Here is a 26,457-nt window from a genome sequence, read left to right on the forward strand (position 1 = left end):
TATAAAGTTAGCACAAAGTGCTTAAACCACATTTCTGCAGTTAACTAAGTGCATGGTTACTATTTTAAAGGCTGTTTCTTTGGCATTGAGGTAACAAATATCAAGCAGGCCTCACACCATCCTAAGAGCTGGATACAGCCTAGTGTTTGCAGTTTGACAGAGTTTTATGTTTTCTTTTAGTTTCTTTTTTTTTTGTAAACATAAAAAGTTAGTGCAAGAAGAATGGCCAAATGACAAACATATGGAGAGATGCTAAAAGTTCATCAGGATAAAGACATGAAGGCAGAGCTACATACTACTTCATGATGTCAACCAAACTGATAGAAAGAGTAAGATGTGAGAGTAAGCCATCGGGAAAGGTGTGGAGTAAAGGCAGATTGGGCACGCAGCCAGTGAGTGGGGACTGCTCAGTTCCTCTAGGTGTAGGGACAGCAACACAGCACCACCTAAGAAAACCTATCACGTGTGTCCATGCTATGAACAATTCATGCCTCATATGCCCTCAAGAAACACACACACACACACACAGTCCTCACACTCACACTCTCACACACACACAATCCTGCTGGCACTGAGGAAGTGGCTCGTTCAATAAGCTCCCTATCATGCAAGCATGAAACCTAAGCTCACATCCTTAGCATCCACATTTTTAAAAGCCAGGCTGAGGGCAGAGACAGAGAACTCTGGAGATCACTAGCTAGCCAGTGTAGCTAATAAGTAAAGAGTAAGTTCATATGTAGTACGACCCTGTCTCAAAAATAAGGTGGAAGAAGAGGATGACAACCAGCAGTTACCCATGATCTACACATGCACACACAAGCACACATATACCACACACACACACACACACACACACACACACACACACACACATAGACACAAAACAAAGCAAACAAAAACTCTCCTGAAGCTATTTAATTTTGTTCTTTAGTGCAAGCTGATCTAGAATTCCCTGTGTAGTCTAGGCTGGCCTTAAATCTGCCAGTCTTCAGATCTCAGCCTCCACATCCTGCAGTTACAGGTATGTGTCATCATGTCTGGCTAAAATATAAGGAGTGTGAGCAAGTGTGTGTGTGTGTATGTGTGTGTGTGTTTCACATAAGTTGTATTGTTCTCACACTCAATTTCCTTGTTCCAGTTAACAATATGTATTTTATATCCATCTAGGCTGTCATAGAGTAAGTCAATTCCTTCTCACTGCTACATGTATTCCAATGTAAACATGTCATTTTTCAAACAGTTCTTATTCTGATAGATAGTTCAGTTATTCCCAATAGCTTTCCAAAACAGGCATTCATAAAGTGACTTCTGATGTAAGCATTTGTCTAGAACAGGTAATTAAAGATGGACTTTAAGTGTCACAGGTAACGCACACCTTTTGCTTTGATGGTGCCTAAGCTCTCAAAGCATGGTGATTCACACTCACAGTGTCCAAGACTGCTTAGTTTTCCCATGTCTTCACCAATACTTTATATTACCTGTTATCTTAAGTATAACAAATCTGAATTAACACTGGATTCTTCAAAGACAGAGAGCACATGTTATATCCCAAAAGGTGGGGGGGGGGAGAAACTTCTGGAGATGATACATAATATCATTTTTATTACAATAATGATTTCATGAGAGTATATGCCTAGACACACCAAATTCATTCTCTCTCTCTCCCTCTCTCTCTCTCTCTCTCTCTCTCTCTCTCTCTCTCTCTCTCTGTCTCGTGTGTGTGTGTGTGTGTGTATGTGTGTGTGTGTGTGTAGTGTAGTGAAGTGTAAGTTTAAAAATATTGCAAATCTAGTTGGAGGAAAATGCCATCTCACTTTAATACTAAGTTTAAACATTTTCCATTATGCTTGTAATAAATTTTCTGAGAATTTCTTAGTTCATATTCTTTGCCCATTTCCCTCATCTAATTTTTGAATCTACATTTATTTACCTAGTGACATTGTTATTGCTATCACTATTACATGCTGATTATATTTAGTTTTATGCAGATACAAATAGGGCTTTCTATATTAAAATGGTCCAAAGAAGGAAAACGTCCCTTGCCTGTTGGGTCTGAGACAGTGCAGGTCCACCAGCATGGACACTGTCAGATGCCAGCTCAAAGGTGCTTGAGAAATGGAAAACTCTCATTAGAATGGAAGAAACCTCAGTCACTGCACATGCTCTCCATTAACACTCTGGCTCTGCAGGAGGCTGGCTGGGCCGCAGCCAGGAAGGCTCCTTTCTCCTCCATGAACTGCTACAAAAGCAGTGTTATCTGTGTGCTCCCCCTGCCTCTCCCTGTCTTCCCATTCCCCCTTCCCCCTCCCCTTCCCCTCCCCCTTTCTCTCTCTGGATCCCCCTGCCTCCCCATCCCCTTTCTCTCAACACCTTGGAGACTCTTATTTACCTCATAGGACTGGATGTCAGATGGTTTGGATCCTTCATTGAATATTCATAACTGATTTTTCCAAGGGAAACCCTGTGTTATTTACCTGCCTGTCAGCACCACTGAAGGACACAGTCTGCATGGCTAAGGATTTAGAGGCAAATGCTCTTTTACCCAAGGACACTACAATTCTTAATCATAAAAATAAGCATTAAATATAACTGGCTCTCTAGAACAAAAGCTCAGCTAAAAATTATTGAGCTCAGTTCTAACTCCCAATGAGGTGGGGTCTTCCCTTACCCCTATTACCTCTCTGTTTCAGGCCCAGGGACTACAGGAAGCAGTCCTTTAGTCTGGGGAGTAAAGGGAACTCTGGCATCTTTTCCAGAGGCAACATTTGTGTTATTAGCCTTGTCACCTAGAAGTGTTAGGGGAAAAGAGAAGAGAGGTGATCAGTATGGACTAACCGATGACAGACCCTTACTGACCAAAGGCAATCAATTCAGAAGGTGAGTCTGTCCAAAGACTGGCTAATCAGCTTACTGAGGTAAGAAACACTCAAGAAAGAATATATGAAGTATGACTGTAATATAGAACAATTGCATTGCTATTGGATTTTTCTTTCTGTCAAACAGACTAGATCTTCCTGCAGCTCAGGAGTCACCTTGGAAACGTGTGTGATAATGTCATGTGTGGAAATTGCTTCTTGAAGTTGCTGCTAGAGCTAGCTTACACACTCTCCAGATGGCAGCATATTAATTAATATTGTACCAGATTTGTGTCCGTGATCAGCTCTGCCTTGTTTAATCAAACTCCTTTACCAGATTTTTTTTAAAAAAAAATCAAATCCATGCACAAAGAATCTGTTAGGCACAAAGGGATAAAGGACCATGTCCCGCCAGTTCTGTAGACAACTGGCACTATAACTAGTAACCATAACTAGGGAAAAAAAATCACAGGAAATCATTTTGCAAAACTATCACTTGTTCAGCAGCATAGATTTTGGTACATGTAGTTGCATTTTATCTTATGTATCTATGCAGGCATGTAGATGTGGTAAGTGTGCATGTGTGCCAGTACACATGTGTAGGCTACAGGTCAACCTCTGGGATCATTTCTCAGCATCTGACCACCTTGTTCTTTTAGACAAGGTCTCTCACTGAGACTCAGGGCTCACCAACTAGGTTATCTTGGCTGGCCAGCAGACCTGGGATCCTGCTGTCTCTACTTGTTCAATTCTGGGATTACAAGCACACACTACCATGCCCAGTTATTTATATAGCTGCTGAAAACCAAATGTAGGTCCTACGCTTACACAGCAAGCATCTTACTGACTGAGCTACCTTCGCAGACCATGCTAAGTTTATTTTGTACTGAGCAGTTAAACCTGACAAACTCCCACATTGGAGCATGCATACACATTTCTTCCACCAACCCAAGACTCCATCACCCTAGTTCATCCTGAAGTTTTCTATAAGATATTCTGCTGTGGCCATTTTCCAGTGGGCCCTCTGCTTTCCTTATCTCAACCCCAACCTCAGTGTTCCACCTCTGACTGGTTCTCACTACCCACTCCCCCCATTTGTGCCTTGATCCTGACCTGGCCAGTTCCCAAGCAGAAGCTGAGTCAGATGAGGAAATCGAGCCAGAGTGACAGGCAGTGATAAGAAGGCAGAAAGAATCTGCAAGGCCTGTTCATCCTGAAGACATTGCCCTGCCCCCAACATGTCCGCACAGAGCTATTCAGGGTTCCATCTGCCTGGTTAATATGAGACAAAGTCAGTAGTAACTTAGTGAGCTTGGGTCTTAGCTGCCCTGAGAGTTTGCCCAACAGCAGAGAGCACAGCTGTAACAAGCTAGTCTGGCGAGGTTAAATTATTTGTTCAACATGGGAATCATTAGTGCCTCATTCATTATGAAATGAGAAAACAGTGTGGTTGGATTCCCCAAAGGGTCAGCTGCCAGATGAAACCTCAGGACTGAAATCACTATAGTCGTATGTTATTTCTTTAGGGATATAAAATATAAATTGAATAAAAGTCCTTTCAGGGAAAAAGGGAGCTACATGCACTGAGAAAGTTGGCCTCTGCTGAATAAATTACTACAGAACTTTCTCAATTTAAAGGGTGGAAGGGGAGGAGGAGAGGAAAATGTCTTGCAAACTGAACCAAAGCTAAATGAAAGACATTAGCAAATCAGTAATTCTAAGACCAAATGGGTCTACAGATTAAGGAGCGTATAACAGCCTCTCCTGATACTCCTGAATCCGCCACAGGGACAGAAAACTAGGATTCTGTGCCACATGAAGGTGACATGAAACCAAATTTATCAAATAACACTGGTCCCATATGGGTGACCCTCGTGATGTAGAATTAAGAGCTTCCCTTTCAAAGCTAAGGGAGATGGAACATGAACTTGAGACCAACTTAACTTGTTCTCAGCTACTCCACTCACCCACTCTCCTGCCTTTGCCCCTCTCTGTGATATAACTTCTTAAAGTATGGATGTATGTACAAATTTGCTTGTGCAAGGACCTGCAGAAGATAAAAGAGGGTGTTGGATCCCTGGGAACTGAAATTACAGGCAGTTCTGAGTGGCCTGTTGTGGATGCTGAAAACTGAACTCAGGTCCTCTGGAACGGTGTTCTGACCCGCTGAGCCAGGTCTGCTACCTCTGGGACATCTTTTAATACAAGTTGGACATTCCTTATCCAAATTGCCTGAGCCCAGAAGTGTTGCAGATTTTTAATTTGGAGGGGAGATTTTTGGTCTATTTGACCAAATCCTACACATGAACTTTGTTTCTGCTTCATACATGCCTTAGACATATTTTGGTGTATCTGCATTTTGACAGTGGCTCATCACATTAGGTCAGACTGTGGCATCATACGGCATTGTGTTAGCACTTGGAACATTTTGGACTTTAGACTTTCGGATAAAGGAATGCTCACCCTGAATGATGGTGAATGGTGATAATAATATTCCTTGGGATCATTAGGTGTTGTTGCCATACAATTCTTTATTTTACACATTGATTCCGTCTACCATTTTCCAAAGACCAAATTTCAGCTGTGAGGGTAACCATCCAGGTATGTGCTGGTTCTTAGCTGTGGTCTGTGCCAACACCCCACAATGCATGCTTGTTTGGACCACAGCCCAGAACACCATCAGGTTGTCAAAAGAAAGATCTGTTCCTGAGAACCCAAGAAATGTGCATAAAATCTACCTATGCTGGGAGCACAGGCATACATGCTGGGGACACAGACACATGTGCTGGGGACACAGACACATGTGCTGGGGACACAGACACACGTGCTGGGGGCACAGACACACATGCTTTCTCATACATCATACTTCTTTCCTGGAGAAATTCACCCAGAGAACAGGGATGCCATAAAACTGAGAGCAACACAGACCTTGCCTATGATACAGCACAGTTCTTTCTTCACCATGGTGCATTTCACAGCTGGTAAATATATGCCCTGGCTCTTACCTTTGTGTTGCATTGGAACATTAGTGTTTCCCCTTACTACTGCAGACAAAGGCAAACCCTTAATACAGGCCTTTTGCCTAGTTTGTTGACAATGGCATTTCCTCCAGATTTTAATCTCTTCAAACAAAAACTAGGAGAAGGAAAAGCAAATTGGCCTGCATACAATCTATGCCGAGGCATACAAGCAGTGTTCAAGTTCATTCCAGGGATCTGTCTATTTGGTGAGATGTTCTGAACATACAAGATTCTAGAACTGAAAGCATTCACACCTTTAAATCTGATGAAATGTTAAAAGGACAGAAGAATGAAAAAGAAAGTCTCTTAGACCAGAAGAAATGGAGATTAGATGTGACATGATTCACATATTTGGCCCCAACTTTTAAAACTATAAAATATGAAGTTGTAGTAACCCCTTCTATGACTTTTCATGGGGATATTTCAATATCCTACCTGCCTACTCAGAGAAGCCTCTAATTAGAAACTGACATGTCCCTTACATCTGTTTTCTGTTTCCCCACTCTTATTGTAATCATAATTGTGTATAAGAAAACTAGTGTTGTTTTGCAATATTTAAATATATGTATATATGTGCCCTTAGTATATATACTTTGTGCTATATAGAGCATATAAATTCTTAAAGGATATTATATATGTGGCTATCTAGACTTTAAACCAGCTTTCTTTTCTTACAATTAAAAAAAAAAAAAACAAGATATCCAATGTACTGAGTTTGTCTATAATGCCAAGTCTGACAAGGTAGACAGGAAATCAAACTTTTAAAGCAAGATAAAATATTTTGATCAAGAATCATTGCCAAACAACAATTTCTTTTATTGAATTTCATATGCAGATAAATTACTGATCACATAAATGTGTATGAGCAAAACAAAGAAACTCTGCTCCATTCATCGTGGCTGCCAGTCTAGCACATTGGTCGTCAAGCGTCCGTGAACAGCTGGCTTTTGAATACAGTAGTTATTTACCTGACAAAATCAGGAGTTCAATGATCTCCGCATCTCCCAGGAACGCAGCAACATGAAGCGGGGTTCGTTTCTCAGAATCCTAAGATAAATAATAATAAACAGCATACATCAGTCAGTGGAGGCTGGATGTTAAGATGGTCATCATTCACTCTGAGCTCATGCTAGTAGAGTAAGGTTGAAGGTAAGTTTAACAAAAACCCCAGCACCAGTCATAAGAAACCTCTCTGCCAGTGGTTGGTTAGATAATACAAATGGCTCCCCAAAACAATACAGATATTGCTGATGCCCTTAGAGTCCTCTCAAAGGATTAAAGTATGTCCCTATTGCTAAAGACACTGCACACTTAGGACACTTTAGGACACAAGACACATATTCGAGCTGGATCTCAGCTGAAAGTCTCCTTCCTGCAGTCTATCTTCTATAGTAACAAAAAGTACTGTGTGCACTGTCAAGGGAGATTAACATGCCAGTCCACCCAGCTGTGACACCAATGACCCATAACAAAGACCAATATAGCAAGATATCCCTAGAGGTGCAACAGTGGGGCTCACCTATAGGTGGTAACCACCAGCTGTCTAAATGGACTTAAGGCCAATCAACAAGAGAGATCATGTCTCGTATTAGAAACTTAGTGAACCTTCCCCAGGGCTAATGAGTTCATGGATCTTAGAACAGAATCTACTTCTGCCACTACCATTCTAGAATCTAGCTAGCATCGTTTTGCAGGTACATTCTAGATCTTATCCTTATGTACACAGATAAGGGTGGCTATCTGTGTATATAAGGTATATAAGGCATATCTGTGTGTATCAAAGAAGCTTCCCTCTACAGTAAATCGACCCTGAATACAATGCAAAGATCTTCAATGGATTTCGAGGAGCCCAGCCCCAATGGACTCAACTGTAGCAAGGCTTCTGCACCTATGACTCAGAACAACACAGGAAAGGGGGACAGAAAGACTGATTGCATCACCCCAGCTTCAAAAATGAAGCTGTGGTGTTTAAAAATGGGTGCACTAAAGTGAGAGTCAGATATACTAATTTCAGCAATGAACTTTAAAAATCCTCCAAGGTAGAGATTGCCTGGATGTAAATAACAGGTCTTATTCCTCCTTGTCCTGACACTGGCAACAGTTGAGACACTCGGGGTCAGCTTGAACTGAACCAGCCCATAAGCATGGCCACTTCCATGACCTCCGCCATTGCCTGAGATTCCTGGGACTCACCCTTGATTCGATCACTCCTGTCACTGTTTTATTAGACAATCGACCTAACAACCTTTTATTAGCCCAAGGATAATATTCTCACGAGTTATTTTCTCACAGTCCAGACCCTTCCTTTCCCTCTGTCTCTTTTAGACTATTGCTTTGTGCATGTCATGTCAGAAACAGACAGCAGACGGGACAAGACAGGGCCTGATCTTCAAACCACTTAAGCCATTGGGAGACCTAGTAAGTGGTTTTATAGACTGACATTAACTAAACAAAACGAGCAACCTGAATTATATGGGAACTTACGCCATGCATGTAAGTGCAGGCAACGGCACTGATAACTAAGAACAAAACAGTCTGCAGCTAAAAAGCCATCAGTCGATTATGTGACCATGGTGAACCGTGAATTATTGCCCTAGCCTTGACAACAAAGGCTAATTGTTTGAAAATCTATATGCTAATATAAGAATCAAGTATATGCTTTTAGCTAGTAAACTACAAAACAATCTAAGACACAAATATCTTCTTTCTTCATTGGTTTTTCCATCCTCCTACAAACAGTCATCTTAACTTCCTACTTTCTCAAAACTCCTCACTACTGCGCCTGCTTAAATTTTTCTCAGGTATTAGGGCAAAAGTTATATAATTGTGTGCTCTTTTGTGAATGGAATTAGGTCTAGGGCTTGGTTGAACAAATTCAACCTTGCCCAAGTGATTTAAACAATGATAATCCTAGCTCAAATTATGACTTCATCTGACCTGAAGCGAAGTTACTGCTCTGTTTGAGAACTTGGACTCCAATAAAAAGAAAATAAATTCCAGCTTCTCTCCCCACCTTGCAAATTTGGTTGGTCTATCATTATATGGCTGGGTTTGCTGACTCTGAGGTCCTTTATATGACACAGCTTATTCAAACTTAAGTTTCAGTAATAGTAAGAAAGTATGTGGTATGAGATCGAATTGTAAAAATTCTTAATATGAATCCAAGTATTGCTTTAATACACATTCAAAGATTTCCAGTAGCTTACATAAGAACTACTTCAATTGCAAAAGAACTACTATCCCCCTTCAGTGACATGGTAGACATGTCACTGCAATGGAGACCTGTTCACCAAAGCAAAGAACAGAATCCTGTGCTAGAAATATCTTAGCCAAAAACAGTAGTACATCTTCACTGCTAATCCAGGTTGCTAACATCTGCTCTCCAGCAAGGAATGAGCAGTATAGAAAGACCATGAGCCAAGGCTGAAAGACAGAGTCACAGTACCATTGTGCTCAACAAGCTGAAACTCAGAGGTCACTGGACATCACTCTATCCTAAGTCAAACCACTGGTGTCAGCAATGTAAAAATAGGAGCCAAGGATTGGTCTCAGGAAAGAGATATCAGTTATCTGCTGCTGGGAATGAGTTCTAGGCTATCACTACCCCAGAGTGTTTGGAAGACACATGCCTGTTTGGTAATTATAGCACTCTTTCATTTTACCTTTTCCAAACTGCTTGGTTGTAAAACATCCCTACTGGCAGAGACACACAACTGTGCTCTCAAATTTTATTATTGTCATTTCAAAGAAAAAGAAGCTGAGCCCTGCACAGATTATAGATTCTCCAAACACAGCAAATTGATGTGAGAGAATTAAGTGTCATGATCCCAATGTGAAATATTTTTCTTAATAAAAATGAAAGCAAGGACATCATCTTAGAATTTCCCTTGACAGTCTAAAATCCTTTTGTTCTAAGTTTGCTTTCTGTTGCTATGATAAACACCATTACCAAGAGCAACTTGGAGGAGAAAGGAGTTTATTTGGCTTATACTTCCAGGTCACAATCCATCACTGAGGGAAGTCAGATCAGGAACTCAAGCAGACATCATGAAGTAATGTTACTTACTGTCTCATACTTGGCTAACTTTGATTTTGGGGAGGTGAGGGAGTGGTTTTTTTGAGACACTGTTTCTCAGTGAAGCCCTGGCTTTCCTAGAACTCACTCTGTAGACCATGCTGGCCTTGAACTCACAGAGATTAACCTGCCTCTGCCTTCCTAGTGCTGGGATTAAAGGAATGTACCACCACTCAACTTCATTAAACTTACAAGAAAGTTTAATATCTACATGCCTAAGGATGGTACTGCCCATGGTTGGCTTGGCCCTTGCACAATGATCAAGACACTCTCTCATAGGCATGGCCAAGGCCAATATGATTGAGGCAAATCTCAATTGTTCTGTTCTCAGATGAAGTAGGTTGTATTGAGTTGACAATAAAAACTTACCAGGATAGTTTTCCTCTAGAGTCCTCCTAAAACCCCAAGTGTGTGTGTGGGGGGCAGGGGGATATAATGAGCACAGTAAACATCCTTACAATGGAGCTTACAAGAAACTGAATAGAAAAAGAAAATAGAAATCGACTTGGGAAGCGAAGCTAGAAGCAGAAGGTGCTTATACAGCAGGCATGTTGATGCACCAGGTCCTAAAACCCAGGCCTGGATAGGGGAGATAGAATGCAGAGCTAGAACTGAGACCTTTACAGAAGAACTGGCCTCTCAAGTGAAAGTGTGGGTTGAAGAAAACTCAAGTATTCATATAGGCAGGTAACAGGGGGCACCTTGTCCTGGGCTCCTGGTGAGGGGGTGAAACTCTCCACTGTGCATCTGTATCCCCAGGATTTCCCCTCTGTGGTTTAGAATTTTGAATATATTATACCTGTGTGTGGTGGTTTGAATAGGTTTGCCCCCCATAGATTCCTGTGTTTGAATGCTTGGCCCATGGGGAATGTCACTCTTAGGAGATATGGCCTTGTTGAAGGAAACATGTCTCTATGGAGGTGGACTTTGAGGTGTCCCCTTATGCTCAGGCTCTACCCAGTTCAGATGACAGTCTCCTCCTGGCTGCCTTTAGATCAAGATGAAGGACTCTCAGCTCCAGCACCATGTCTGTCTGCATGCTGCCATGCTCTCCACCATAATGATAATGGACTGTACCTCTGAAACTGTAAGCCAGCCCGAACTAAATATTTGTCTTTATAAGAGTTGCCTTGATCATGGTATCTCTTTACAGCAATAAAACTCTAAGACACTTTGTAATAGAGAAGCTTTCAAATTGAAAATAGGTTTAAAAATTAGTCCTAGATCAAGCATCCCTTTGTTGCTATAAAGAAAACCAAAACCTTGCTGGAATGATATGCTCCCTCTTTGGACAATCTGTGACACCACAGGTGAAATCTCCACTGAAGAGGAACTTCTTTCTAAGCCTAAGAAAGAAAACCTTTATGGAAACAATTCACCACAAGCAAAAGATGACAGACAAAGCCAGCCAGAACTTAAAGTAACAAGGAAACCAGACAAAAATTAGGTATAACGTCTGAACTTCAGATATAAAAGACAAAGACTAAAGTAAGGAAAAACTATTGTTTTTAAAAGAACAAAGTGTGGAAGCCAGGTATGGCGGTACATGGTTGTTGTACCAACGTGTGGGAGATGGAGGATCATTTTACCCCAGGACTTCAAGATCAGCCTTGGTAACATAGCAAAGCTGTATGTTTTTTTTTTTAAAGAAAAAAATAATAAATATGTATGAATGAAGCAGTATGGGAAGCAGTACCATTATGATACAATCTAAAATTTTTGTCTAAGAATACTGAAACTACAGGAGAAAGAAAAAAAAGAATCTTCGAAGAAGTGGGGGGAAAGCACAGCCACTCCGATGTGCAAACAGTCAGTCGTCTTTCCTGCACACAAACATCTGCTTAGAAGCTATCGGATGCAGTATGCTGTAAACAACATTAAGAGTTCAAAATTAAACAAAGCCAGTTCTCTCTCAGAATCGTGTGGTCTAGTTTCCACCTTCCTAGAGCAGAACAGTACTAAAGGTAACAACAGCAGAGTAACTGTGACACCCATGATGCCAAATGCTGGAGTAAAACCAACACGTGTCATAGGGAATTCTTCCCACACTCTCCTTCTATTCTGAACAAGTCTGGACAGGAAATCTCAAAAGACTTGAAAAAGAATCACTAGAAAACTGGAAAAAAAAAAAAACACATCTCACCCAGGGCCCCTGTAGTCCTTCTCTATTGGCCCCAGTTTATCTGAGAACCTCAACCAACCACAAAGCCTAGCACATACTTCATAGGAAGCCTGGAGGGAAGTCTGGAAAACAAGGACCAGGCCAGGTACCAAGTAGCATCTGGACACAGTGGCTGAGCTGAGCACTCTCATGATTTATATGTCCCTTCTGATCTTCAATCAAACTGGTCTCACCATGACAAATTGACTGTTCATCACAACACCCTTGAATACAAGGGAAAAAATAACTTCACAGCACCTGGAATTGGCTCCTGAGCATGGTATCACAAAGAGAAAGATCCTTTTCCATTACCCATTAGCACCAACACCAGATAGTCCTTTGCACATGGAGAGGCACATGGGACAAGAGAAGACCCATTTCTTCCATAAGGAAAGCCGATGAACGCGCCATTCTCTGAATAGCCAGAACCACACAGTGCCAGCTGGAGTCTGAGCATGCAATATGGCAGAGATGACCAGCAGAGGAAGTTCCCAAGTTGTCTGTTTACCACGAAAGAAGCATATGAAGGGGGGGGGAGTTGAAGTATGAGCACATAGTGAACTTGATATGACAAGGCCCCTCCAGAAGCTGAAAACACTGGGTAGACAAACAGTGGGAGGGGTACCTCACACCTCTGTCTTGAAGATAAAAAATTGCTTATCCTGTACTTTGGGAATCCTCAGCTGAAAGTACATTATTCTAATCTCATTCTAAATATCTGTCATACAACAAACAAATCTCCTCCCTAGGCATGACTAATTTGCACACCAATGCACACATTGGAGCAGTGTTAGAGGTTGAGTTTTCTCTTCAATTCTAACTTCCACTAAAAATCAAAGATGCTGGAGAATAACAGACAACTTGGGTCCAACCAGCTTAACTTGATACTGAATAGAGATTCCCCAAGACAAGCAGATGTCTGAAGAAACTCTGAACACATAATAGGTACCTTGGAGAGATTTCAATCATGTGAAAAGCAGAAACTTGGATTTAAATGTTTTTAAAAGGCACAAAATCATGAGGAAGCTGAGTCTTGAGGTTAGGAACTAGAAGGCTATAAAACAAAACAAAACAAGACAAGTAAAATAGAAAAAGAAAGAAAAGAAGAAAAAGAAACAAACATCAACTTTCTTTTCAAAATGGCTGTGTTTATTTTTCAATTGAACTCCTCATAAATACTGAGAGGTATTTATGTAATAGGCCAACATATGCTCACCAGCAAATTCAAACATGGTAAACCTATGTCTGCTTCAAGCCCGCTTTATGCCACAGCTCAGCTCAGTAAAGCAAACCTTACAGAAGACATGAAAGAGAGAGAGAGAGACAGAGAGACAGAGACAGAGAGAGACAGAGACAGAGACAGAGAGAGTCAGACAGACAGACAGACAGACAGAGAGAGTCAGACAGACAGAGACAGACAGAGAGAGTCACAGACAGACAGACAGAGAGTCAGACAGACAGACAGACAGACAGACAGACAGACAGACAGACAGACAGATTTCAGTTCTCCCCCTCATAAGTGGTGCTGCAGTGCGAATTTTCACACACAGCCCTCTGTGTGTGCTCATGAGACATTCTCTAGGGCAGATCCCAAGGACAAGAATCTAGACACAGAGGAATATGCTCATTCCTTTTATTAGGTATTGCCAGATACATTCCAAAAGTAGTTTGCCAGCCCCACAAACCAAACAGCTCTTACAGCCTAAGATTCTACTCAATAGCTTGAAAAACACATTCTTCTCAACATCCCATGGAGTAGTCTCCAGAACAGATTACATTCTAAGAGTCAGGGCAAGTCTTAACAAATAGAAAATAAATCAAACAGTTTTGAAGCTTATCAGATCACAGTGGGATAAAAATATGAATCAAGGCACAGATACTAGGGAAGGCTGCAGGGCAGTACACTGAAGAGGGAGGAAATTAAGACTGTCTAGAATCAAATGAAAATGAGGGTACAACTGAACGGAACAATGAGGATAGTTATAGCAACTTTACATTACAGAGATGTAAGTAAATGATTTAATGATTCACTTTGAGGCCCTAGAGAGAAAAAAAAAAGAGGCTGAGCCAAACCCCAAATCAAGGCAGAAATCAATGAACTAGAGAAAAAGGATAATACAAAAAATCAGTTAAATACTCACTTCTTTGAAATGATACAGAGTCAACAAACGCTTAGCAAAATAACCAAAAGGAATTGACAAGAACCAAGATGTTAAACTTAGAGAGGAAAGGGAGACATTAGCCTTACAATTGTGATATGGTATATAATGAAATAAGTGGACTAAAAATATTACATTTTTAAAGAAAGAACATTACAACAGGTGCCAATGAAAACCCAGAGGATCGTAAGGGAGTGGTGCTGTATTCAAAAAAATCTGGAAACCTAGAAGTGGATAAATTCCTAGACACACATAACCAACCAGAATTGAATCAAGAGAATATAAGTAATTTAAACAAATCTATAACAAGCAATGAGACTGAAACTGTAACAGCATCTCCAATGAAGACATCCTATTCAGGTCTGAGGGCTACGAAGTCTCTCACTCTCTGCACATTGTCCAGTGGTGGATCTCTGTGTTAACACCATCTGCTCCAAAGGTGAGGGCCGAGCAGAGTGCTGATCCATGGGTATAGTAATATGTCCTTAGGAGTCACTTTATTGCTATGTTCCTCAAGCAGAATAACAGTAACGGGTCTCTAGGGCCCATGTCCTATCTGAGTCTCAGGCTCTTGGCCACTTTAGCAGTTTTAGATATGTGTTTCATCTCATGAGGTAGATCTTAAATCCAAAGCAAAACCTGGGAACAGATAACTGCTACCAGGCCTTTAAAGAACTTAATGCTGATTAAAATTAGGCAGGAGACCTGAACAGATATGTCAACAGAGAAGATACAGAGAGCAAATAAACACATGAAAAATGTTCAACATCATTCACTCTTACATTAAAATCATGTTAAGTATTCATTAAGATTGCTGACAGTGAAAGGACTGATAATACCATGTGTTGGTATCACATGATGTAGAGGAACCCAGCCATGATATTCTACTGGTGGCAATGGGAACCAGCACAACCACTTGGGAAAACAGCTTGACAGTTTCTTAAAGAGTTAAATACTCATGGGCCATACAATCTAAGCACTCAGTCTTGAGATTTCCCCCAAGAAATAAAAGTTTATGTCCATGGAGAGACCTGCACAGGTATGTTCAACAGCCTTACTATAATACAGACAACCAGAACTAATCTATATCTCTATCAACAACAAGTGGATACACTGTGGGGTTACCATATCATGGAGTGTGCTCTTTCACTCAGCCCATAAATTACTGAAGGCCTGCCACATGCCAAGTGCTGTGTGTAATCCTGAGGCTATAGCAAGGCAGAATCCCTGCCAAACACACACACACACACACACACACACACACACACACACACACACACACCCTTGCTCTCCCATTCCAGGCAGTGGACATCCCACTTCAACAGTCAATTAAACTCTGCCATCAGCAAAAAGAGTTGATAGCACAGTGTTAGAAAAGGCCCCCAGAGGAGAAGGGGAGGGAGGATGGGAGAAGGATTGTAGGAGGGGGTGGCCAGGAGGTAGGCGGTAGGGATGTAAAGTGAATAAGTAAAATAATAATAGTAATAACAATAACAATAATAATAATAATAATTAAAGAAAATGCTTGAGATAGAAGCACACCATGAAAGGAAGGAACAACACTCAGATCCATCCACTCTAGCCCAACAGTGACTCTTAGGCCTTCCTCCCTCACCCTCCCCCATTTTTCCCTCTCTCTGAATAAATTAAAAACTAAACCCTTTATGGGTTGTTGTGACTCACCAAAAACTATTTTAACTAATTTTAACTAGAGTGATTAGTACTTTTAACAAGATTTCTTTTTCTTTTCCCCCTCCAGGTGGACATTTTAGAGACAGAGTTTATATGTAATCCTGATGATAAAATTTACTGATGCAGTTGTCTGGACCAAAGGCATTAAATCTGTGCATCTTGCCATGTCTGGCCTCAGTGGGGCAGTATGCCCCCTAATCCTGCAGACTTGATGCACTGGGGGTCGGGGGCAAATATGGTAGACAGAAAGGGGGAGGAACTCTTTGAAGGGAGACTGGGAAGTGGGGCAACATTTAGGATAAAAAAAAAAACATAAGTGCCCTGCACCAACATGTGCAATTGATTTCCTCAGGGTGAAATTTTTATGGGTGTTCTCTGCCTTCTTTCTTCTGACTGTATTGCAACAATTGCAGTTTAGAAACAGGAAAATCAAATTCCTTTTCTAAGTAATAAAAGACTTTGCTATCAATAAACAAAAAGAAGACAGGACTGCTCAGCTAAGCTGGTTTTAAGCAATTACAGAAAAATAACAGAGCCCGGGCTTTCTTTGCTGTCTAAAGCCTTCATTATCTCACAGGGGCTTTAAGCTTTTGTCTTGTCAATTTATCTCTTTGCAAATAAACAAACCATTTCATCTGTGATCAGTGATGATAAAACTATAATTTACCTAATGTTCCAGAAAGTTACCAAAACACTGTTCTATACAGTGCTGCCACAGATTCTTATGGGAATGAGGGCAAGCAACGCAGCGTGTGCATGTTACCAGGACATGAGTGCAGGCTGACGCCAAGCTGCAGAGCTACTCTGTCACAAAGCCAGTATTTGGCGGTCTTGAACTCTCTGAGAACACCATGAAAAGTGTTAACCACAGTAGACCTTCTCTGAGGTCAGTGTGCTTCTGCTCCCTTCAAGGCCTTCCTATCCAGGGGCCTGTGGGATCCGAAGGCACATGAGCACACACACTCCCACTGGAAGAATAAAGAGTCTGGAACTCAGACTGCCCTTGACTCTGTCTGAGTCACTCCTTCCCACTGATGAACTATGGGAGCCTGGACAAATACATCAACTTCTCTAAGGTTTGTTTGCCTTTTCTACAAAATAAAAATAGTATTCCTTCCCTTGCAGACACAAGTTGGATGCCTGGTTGAAAAAAAAACAAACCAGCTGTGCTATTATTACTCTTTGTGGCTTCTCTTGACTTTTTTTCCAGTTCACGTGGTGCCTCTAGAAGAGAACAAAGAGACAAAGAGTATCTTCTGCAGAAATGATGGCTATACACCACAGAGCCAAAGGCGCCAACCGCGGCTCTCCCTGTTCATGCCTCCCATCGAGCGGTTAGAGCCTGTATCCTATTATAAATTGTCCTACTTTAATCAACAGGTAACCGGAGCCTTTCTCACACTCCAGCTTAGTGGTTCTCAGCCTTCCTAATGCTGTGACCCTTTACTACAGTTCCTCATGTTGTGGTGATCCGCGGCCATTAAATTATTTCATTGCTACTTCATAACTATAATTTATGAATCATAATGTAAATACATGATATGCTGGATATCTAATACGCAACCTCCAAAGGGGTCACCCCAAACATAGACACCCTCACCAAAGCCTTCTGACACTGAAAGACGTTTTCAGAGTGAGACCTTTATTTTTTTTTTTTTAAATTATAAATTTCCTCCTTAGTACTTATAAGTAAACCCACCGCAGATATACAAAATTCCTCATAACAGATAAGCCTGGGACTCACTTTCTGTACCAGCAAACAAGGAAGCATTCACATATGGCCTTTCTAACCTGAGCCAGTGAGACAGAAATCCAAATCCACTACAATGTATCCTATACATTGCTTTACGTTTAGAGAGGGTGAATGCAAAGCTAGCCTCCCAAGCCCTGAGTCACAGGTTGCTGTGGGTGGTCCCAGAACAGAGAGAGCAGGCACAGAGCCAGAGACACAGAGCTGTACTTCTCAGAGATGCAGGAAATGAAGGAGACACGTCCCACCTCCAGGTGATCTCCAACAGACCTGAACTTCTTGAGAATTAGCACCACAGGCCGAGTCACGGATGTGCATGCGCCTGTTATAGAACTGGACTTGATGCAAAATCTTTCTCTAACTCAATTTTGCTGCAGCTTGGCAGTTAGAACCTATTATCTTCTCACGTGGACTACTAAGCCCTTAAGATCCTCACATGGTAATCTAGCTTCTGAGAGCAAAGAGAAGAGCAAGGACAGGGTCTTTCCCTACAAACATCTCAAATACCTTTGCTCTCAACACCAGAGAAGATCCCGGGTTGTGGAGTTCATAGATGCACAAACACTGGTTGTTTATTTGAGTGGCTGGCTTATCGCCAGCATTTTGCTTTCTCCTTTGGACTTACATAGCCATAATTTTCACCTAAAAGTAGCTTGCTTTGCATACAGATACACTCCTGAAATCCATCTACATATTGAGTTATATAAAATCGATCCATTCCAGTGAATTATAAAATAATAAATAGGAAACACAGAATGATATGTGGTTTGATGAGATTAGGATCCTGTGTATCATCCCTTGTTTGCTCCAGGTTTGAGGCCTCTATTCACTGTAAGGCAATCTGACTGCCTCGGGGTGGGCTGCTGCAGGCCTATCTCTCCAGCACATCAGCTTTCCACTTCCTTTCATAGGGAAACTTGTTGATTCACACCTTCAAGCCTCATCTCTTGGTGAGACACACTACCTGCTCCCTACCCATCAGCCCCAGTCATCAATGTGTTTTATGCTCAGTTGTGAAATCGCCCAAAGGTCCCATCACCATTAGCAAGTCAAAGTCCTGTAACTCGCAGCATATTCTGCCAGGCTTTTTCTAACCCCATACTTTTTTCTTGGTGTTGCTGCTCAGCATTGGAGAATGAACCTGGGGCTTCATACATGCTTAGTAGAGCATTCGAACGCTGAGCTACATCTCCAGCCCCACTGGCTTTTGTGTTGGAGGTGAGACAGGATCTCATGCAGGCCAGCCTGGCTTTGAACTTGATATGTAACCAAGACTGGCTTTCCTCTCCTAATCTTCCTGCCTTAGACTGCTAGGATTAGAGGCACACACTACTCCCATGCCTAGCTCACAGACCTCTTTTTACTTCTCATTTTGAAACACAGCCTCACTAAGTTGCTCTGACTGGCCTTGAATCCATTCTGTAGTCCAGGTTGACCTTGAACTTTTAATCTTCTTACCTCGACCTCCCAAGCAGCTGGAATCACTGGCCTACACCAGCTGGCCCAGCGTCTATATTCTTTAACGTTAATCTTGGATGATGCCCCAGCTTCATCTCAAATCATATGCCTTCACTAGAAGCACAACTCTTCTAAGACGGCTTCTGTTACTGAGAGGCCATCTTTGGTTCAGGCTCCATCTTTGAAAACCTGACCTAAGGTTGAACTCCAGTTAACCAACAAGCCTACACCTAGAACTAGTTTCCAGGTTACTTCCCAATGAGCCTGAACCTAGTACTAGTTTCCAAGTCACTCCCTAACAATCACCAATCAGGAGGAAAGCAGAAGTTTAAGTTTGGGGTTTGGCTCCCAACACCAGCCAATTATTTTAAAGGGCAACAAATTCCATAGTAGCCCCTCAATCGGACTGTGCCAGGCTAGAAACCCCCTTGCTCACTTGCTTGTCTCTATGAATGCTTGCCTGAGACTGGGTTTGGGGCTGTACACTCGTGTCCTGTGGCATCAGGGCTGGTGGTGAGCCCAAGCTCAAGCTTGAATAAAAAGACCCCAGTGCAACTGCATAGGAGTCGGCTCCTTGTTAGTCTTTTGGGGTTCTTGAAAACTTAACAGGCACAACATTACTATCTTATGGGTGATAAGATGTTTAGTTTTTTAAATCTCTAAACACCAATGGGAAAACATGTGTTATAACCTTTGGCCTACTTCCTATGCACCAATGGGAAGAACATGTTATAACCTTTCTTATGCACCATTTTACATCTAAAAATCCTTCTGCCATCTTCCTGCCAAATTCAACATTGTTCAAAAAGCAAACATCAGTCAGATGGAAATGAAGAAATTCAATGCTCTGAGACACCAAACAAATCCCTGGAGGAGGAGCAGCAGGAACATCTTGGCACAAGGACCCTAAAACCACAAGCTATGGAGTCCTTGATCTGAGGTTTGCGGTCACTTGGAAGAAGGCTTTCACACTCAGCTTTGTACCGTTTCCTCTGAAACCTCTTTTGTTGATCCTCCACACTGCACCTTGGCTGCACCATACGCTTCTGATATGGCTGTCAGATGACCTGAGCTGTGGACAGAGGCCAGGTAGAGAGCAGTTATCAAATATATTACTGTATCTGTGTATGGTACCTGTTCAACACATGTCTGAGCAACACATGTCTGATCAACACATGTCTGATCAACACATGTCTGAAGATGTGATTTATCTACTGAAGCCTGTGACCCTGCAGGTTTCTGTGGTAAGACAGAACTGAGTGTCTTCAAAGGTTTAGATAAGTGGGTACCATGTTTTCTTATGTGTCCTGTACATCCTCTAAACTTGAGTGAACAGATCAGCCTGTATCCCATCATAGGCCTTGTTTCAAAGTCTTCCTGTCCATTCTGGTACGGTCAACTAGAACCATATTTGCAGTTAACTCCAATGAGTAAGAAAGGTAGATTTTATGAGGTGGAGACAGGACATGAAGTTCAGCTGGTGTGGTACCCACTCAATCATGGCTGCCTGCTATAGAATTATGTTTTCTGTGACACCTCACCTACAATAATAAGACCCAAAGAGTGGCATTAATGTGACCCCCCCCAAACTGTCCCCTACAACTCTACTTTCCCCAAGGTCAGTGATTTGTCAAACAGGGACATTGACTCTAAAGTTGATTTTGTTTGCTTGTTTGTTTGTTTTTAAGTCTATATTTGTCTCTGGCTAGTCTCAGAGTGTACATGGAATGATTAGACTCCATTAAAATAAAACTACTGGTAAAGAACATTCTAGACTCGGGAAATGAGGATTCTGGAACTATCACTGGAATTGGAAAGCAAGCCAGAAGCTGGGGAGGGAGGCGTTGCTGGCAGGGAACACTGGCCCTCCTTCTAAAAATGAGAAAGTTGGAAGGAACTGGAGTGGGGGGACATCAACCTCCACATGCTTCATAAATAACAAGCAAAGGAAGCAGGATTACAGTGTCAAGACTTTCCTAGGATCAACTCCCAAAGAGACTGAGGTAGGCTGGGAGATCCACCCCCAAGCCAAGCCATGGAGCAAGAACCTAAGTTTACAGGAAATTCGGTTCATAGAAAGAAAAGCTACTATAACTCTAACAAGTGCAGGTAGAAACTTTCTGTATTTCTTGGATCACTAAGATCATGGCCTCAGACACTGCCAACTGTGTATGGGTAGCTAGACATGTCCAACAGCAATATAAGGACAGACTGAAGAAGGAGGGGAGCACAGTTATAGTGTGGTACTAAAAACCCCAGCCTGCACTGAAGGCTCAGCGCCTGAGACACTTTCCCTTTCCCTCTGAGGTGCCAGGCTGTTCTCTGGAGGCAACACACTGTGTGGCTCACAGTTCATACACTGTCAGCTGAAGAGCTGGGCTCAGAAGGCCCAATACACAGCTGTAGCTAGGGCAGTGCCAGACACCGAGGAAGGAGCAGAGTGGTTAGAGAGCTTGGCTCAATCAGGGAAACCACGGGCCATTTTCTTATCACTGAATCTCACCTGCCTACTGCTCCCTGCCCTTACCACAGCCCTAGCCTCTCCCTAGAACCTTTACTTTCTGCCACTGTGATTTCCTTCCACCAGGCCTGCCTCTTAGCCAGAACTGCCTCCCCCTCATTTTCTCTACCCCTCGGCTGTCTGGACTGGGTTCACTGTTTATCCCACATCTGGTTGTAGCCACCTCTGTGGATGGCAGTACATCCTAGCAGACTCCAGAGGTCAAAGGTTAAAAATCAAACATGGACACTGACAGTCAAATGACCTTGGGCAAGTTGCTAGCCCCTCCCTAGCCATCATTTTTCTGTCAAATGAATGTAATAATGATACTTTTCCTCCTGCATTATGGGGTGAAGTTCTGCTTAAAAAGCACCTGGCATATCTCCTGCTGTGTGGTCACTTCCCAGCAATGGCTGCCAATCACCACTAACTCGTCCTTTACCCTTTCCTTAACATGGCCCCTCTGGCTTGCTGATCGGAAAAGGAAGTAAAGACAGGGTGGGTGGAGATGGGCCTGGGAGAAGGAGGCACCTGCCAAGTCTGGCCAAAATTTAGAGTAATCGAGATGGCCTCTGCCAAACAAGCGAGAGTAAATACATCTGGGGCCAAACACCTCCTGCAGTAGGTTCTAGATCTAGAGAGTCACAGGATCAGAGATCAAGATGTAAACATGCCGATCACTGAAGGAAGAGTGAGGGGAGCTGGTGGGACATGCCTCTCTGGTGAACAAGAGCTAGCTGACCACTATGTAGCGAAGCCAACCGCAGTAAAGAGGTCACATGAAGGTGTTTCTGGTTTCCTGCTACAGAATATCTGTGAGCTTAGAATAGGGGAGGAAGCTCACAGGGGTTCTAACACTAGGACACTCAGAATACATTCTACATAAACAAGACAATGAAGAAATGGCCAAGTGTCAGAGCTCTCTTAGGGACAACACCACCCCTCACCCTCCCCCCCCCAAAAAAAAACCCTGAGGAAGCATCACTAGTGGAGGACATCACTGGTGCTTAAGGAAACAGTGTAGTCTCACACCCCAACATATAAAGACAACTTAGTTGTAAGGGGCAGTTTTTAAATTTGGACTTTTTCAAACAATGGCTTAAAAATGGCAAATGAATGACAGATCATTACAAAATGAAAGGATTTTCTAAGGTAAATAAGAGGAAGAAAGGCATTCTGCTCAACTCTTAAGTCCATATTTCAGCAAACGCAACAAGAATGTATTTATATCAGTTTCCAAAAACTGAACCCCAAATTTACCTATAGATCTGTTTATCACCTATTTTTAAAAAATATAAATTAGAATATCTTTTTTTTTTGTTTTTTTTTTTTTTTCTTTTTCCAGACAGGGTTTCTCTGTATAGCCCTGGCTGTCCTGGAACTCACTCTGTAGACCAGGCTGGCCTCGAACTCAGAAATCCGCCTGCCTCTGCCTCCCAAGTGCTGGGATTAAAGGCGTGCGCCACCACCGCCCGGCAAATTAGAATATCTTATTTTAGGTATGGTTGGGTTTTTTTCTTTTGGGTTGGTGAAAGCAACCTCTCTTGTAGCCCCAAGCTCAGGCTGACCTCAGGCTCACTGTGTCAAAGCTGCCTTTGGACTCCAGATCATCCTGCCTCCTATGCTGGGGCTAAAGGAAGGTACCACTACTCCCTGAAACATCGTAACTGGGGCCACAACTGCTGCAGTTCCACACAGCTGCCACCATTCTCTGATACCTTTGTGTACTACATGTGTATATACAAGTATACTTTGTGTACTTTGTGTAGCTGGAGTCCACAGGCTTTCAAGTTGTCAAGTGAGTCTGCACTGTCCCAAGCATGGGCGTGCCTTCCCAAAAGTTGTGCCACTGAGAAGCAATGAACTGCTTTCTAAAGACAGGCTCTGAGGCAGTGCAACAACAGAAACTGATACAGGCAGCTGCTGATACCGGGCATGGTAATTCTTTGGGGGAAAACGCCGATCATCCTACTCTAAAAGGGCTTAAGATACTCTGTGCATTACTAAAACAAAAATACCCGAGGCTGAGTATAACTGTGTGTGTGTGGTAGGGGTGGGGTGGTATTTGGAAAGTCCAAAGAATACAATGTCATCATCTGGCTGTGTCCCAACATAGGGAAGTAGAAAGGGGGCTGGCCTCTGCAGAAGAGGCCAAGCATGTAGATGTCATAACTTCATAACAACCTGCCCTGTGTCAGCACTATGCGACAGCATTAATCCATTCCTGGGCTGGGGGCTAGGGGATCACTTCTCCCAGACAGTCGGAAGTTCTACTTCCAACACCATGCTGGGATCCAAGCTCCCATATGAACCTTTGGAAGCTGAGCCATATCCACATCCAAGCAGAAACAGAAAGCTTAAACAAATCAAAGCAAGAATGCCAGAGACGATGGTCAGAGAACCGAGGTTTGCTGATCAGGAAAGAGCCATCCCTAGAATAAAGAATGGTTAACACTGTTCTTCAAGGCACTGGAGTCTTCTTTGTGCACTTGCCATGAGTTACGCTCAGACTGGATAAGAAGGAACTATAAACATCCCATCACACACGAGAAACAGAAGCACATGGAGCAGAATTTCCTAGCCCAGGGTCACACTGCAGCTGGTAGACAGGAGAGCCACTGCCTCAGGGAGTCTGCTCACCACAGCTTACATTCATGACCACTACTCTGCTGCACCTCACTAATAAACCCAATTCCAGGCCATATGAACTTCATGCAAATATCCTTTAAGAACCCCAAATCCGCTCTTACTAGTTCAAGGCTTATCACACTAACTCTGGTACAATATTGTTTTTGTAAAAGCTGAGTAAAATTAATATCTTCCCAAAAAGGATGTGAATAACAGGAAGAGTTTTTAAGCTAGTGAAATTAATAAATGTGGGTTTTGGGTTTATAAATTGTTCCTCTGTGAGCTTCAGTCATGTGAATTTATTCCCCAAATTGTACTGAGAAAAGTAAAGTCTCTCCAGTGATTTATATGCACAGTGGTTTGGAAAGCATCAGCTACAGGTATAACTGTAATACTGTGATAGATGCCTTTAAGCTGTGTCCACTCTGAGGTAACCTAGGCCCAGGAAGACAAACACCATATACTTCCTCTTACTCACATGTGGATGCTAGCTAGTTTCACATTTTTAGGTTTCTGTGTTTATGTTGAAGTGAGTGTCAGTAGGGGCCAGGAAGTGAGAGAGGAGCCATGAGAGGTGGGGAGGTAAGGGAAAGGTGGTGTAGGTACCACATGCAATACAGGAGCAAAGGTGAGAGTGCTGAGATGCAGGCCATGGGAAAGATGGGCCAGTGGGAGGGACCACCAAAGCCATAGAGAAAACCTACCACATTATAAGCTAAGTAAAAACTATTCTTTGGTAAGAAAGAACTTGGGAAGACGTACCCTGTATGGATGGAGAATGCTGTTCCCAGAAACCATAGATGTTTAAATGGAAACCCCATGATGAGATGCTGAATATACATCCTATGAGTTGTTAGCCAGTGAGCCCCCAGGTGATCTTCACAATAAATGTTAATGCCATTGCTCTCAGTCAAACCAAGATGGTAAGACCCCCGTTGGAGATATCATACACCTGGGATACAGGATACAGATAAATCAAGCTGGAACTGAGCTGGAAGCTTTCTCCCACTGGCTAGTATTTTAGTGCCAGAAGTTGTTAATGGGTTAATGCAAGTTGTTATAAGGGGATGGGAGTGGGAACACAGAGAAGATGTTGACTGCCTTACTCGGCTGTGGACCCTGAGTGCTAAAATAACTACTGAACTGCCAGGCAAGACGTGCCCATTGATGCACAAGTGGCATGGTTGTTTTGGAGTAACCAACTGCTTTCTAGTTGGATTCCAGTCCCGCTGCACAAGAAGGAATTCTTACCTGGTCAAAAGACTGTCTGTGTAGGTCACAGGCCCTGGGAGATACTATACTACTAATATTATGATGAAAGAACATGAAGCCAAAAGCCTTCTAAATGCCTATATTTATACCTTAGACTAGTACTGCTCACAACTTGGGCATAAAAGCTTCTTTTCCAAGTGGGTGATAGTTCACACAGGGACTTGTAAATGGTCAAAGTGCTGAAGTAAGTGGCCACTGACTCCCTGGTCCTAAGCAGGATGTGTCTATCACATCCTCTGAAGCCCAAACCTGGGAACACCATGGAAAGAGTAGGAAAACTGTGAGATCCTAAAGGATGGCGAAGTGTGCTGTGAACACCTATGTCTGGGCATGATGTGGCCATCTCTGTCATGAACACAACCATCTACACAAGACTAGAGACGAAGAGGAGGAGAAAAGGAGGAGGGGATATTTAGAGAGAAGAGGATCGTTTGGAGTTGGAGGAAATAAGAACGTAGTTGACAGGGCTATGTGATCACAATGCATTGCATACATTGTTATATTGTCAAAAGATAGAATTTTAACAAGCAGTATCTATTCCATTACCAAAACAATTTGAATATATGCAAATTTATTTAACTAGGCATTTGTAAATTTAAAAGACATACTAATGCATTGCATACTTGTTTGATAACATGAACATAAAGTGCACATTTAAAAATATTTTTAAGACACTGAGGTAGACATTGCATTTTCCGACTGGGTCAGCGTATATGCTCCTAGGATGCCTACGCTCTCCTTTTGGGAATCTACTTAGATTCCTTTAGATCAAGGAACTTATCTTGGGTCTGGATCAACTAATGCAGACCAGCATTTTCTATCTATTTAAGATGCCCCACATCAAGACTAGTTCCCAACACTGTGCACTGTTACTTTGAGGATGAAGC

At 42.3% G+C, this 26,457-nt stretch overlaps 1 protein-coding gene across 2 annotated transcripts in view; it reads right to left on the reverse strand.

Moving 5' to 3' along the window:
- Nucleotides 1-26,457, reverse strand: part of Ankrd44 (ankyrin repeat domain 44) — a 257,860-nt gene that overhangs the window by 129,143 nt on the left and 102,260 nt on the right. For both annotated transcript variants that reach the window (XM_028765551.1, XM_028765552.1), the window contains exon 3: nt 6,844-6,922. In XM_028765551.1, the coding sequence (XP_028621384.1) occupies nt 6,844-6,922 (79 nt within the window). The remainder of the gene's footprint in view (nt 1-6,843; nt 6,923-26,457) is intronic.

Source organism: Grammomys surdaster, unplaced genomic scaffold, assembly GCF_004785775.1.
Source record: "Grammomys surdaster isolate TR1022 unplaced genomic scaffold, NIH_TR_1.0 165, whole genome shotgun sequence".
NCBI lineage: Eukaryota > Metazoa > Chordata > Mammalia > Rodentia > Muridae > Grammomys > Grammomys surdaster.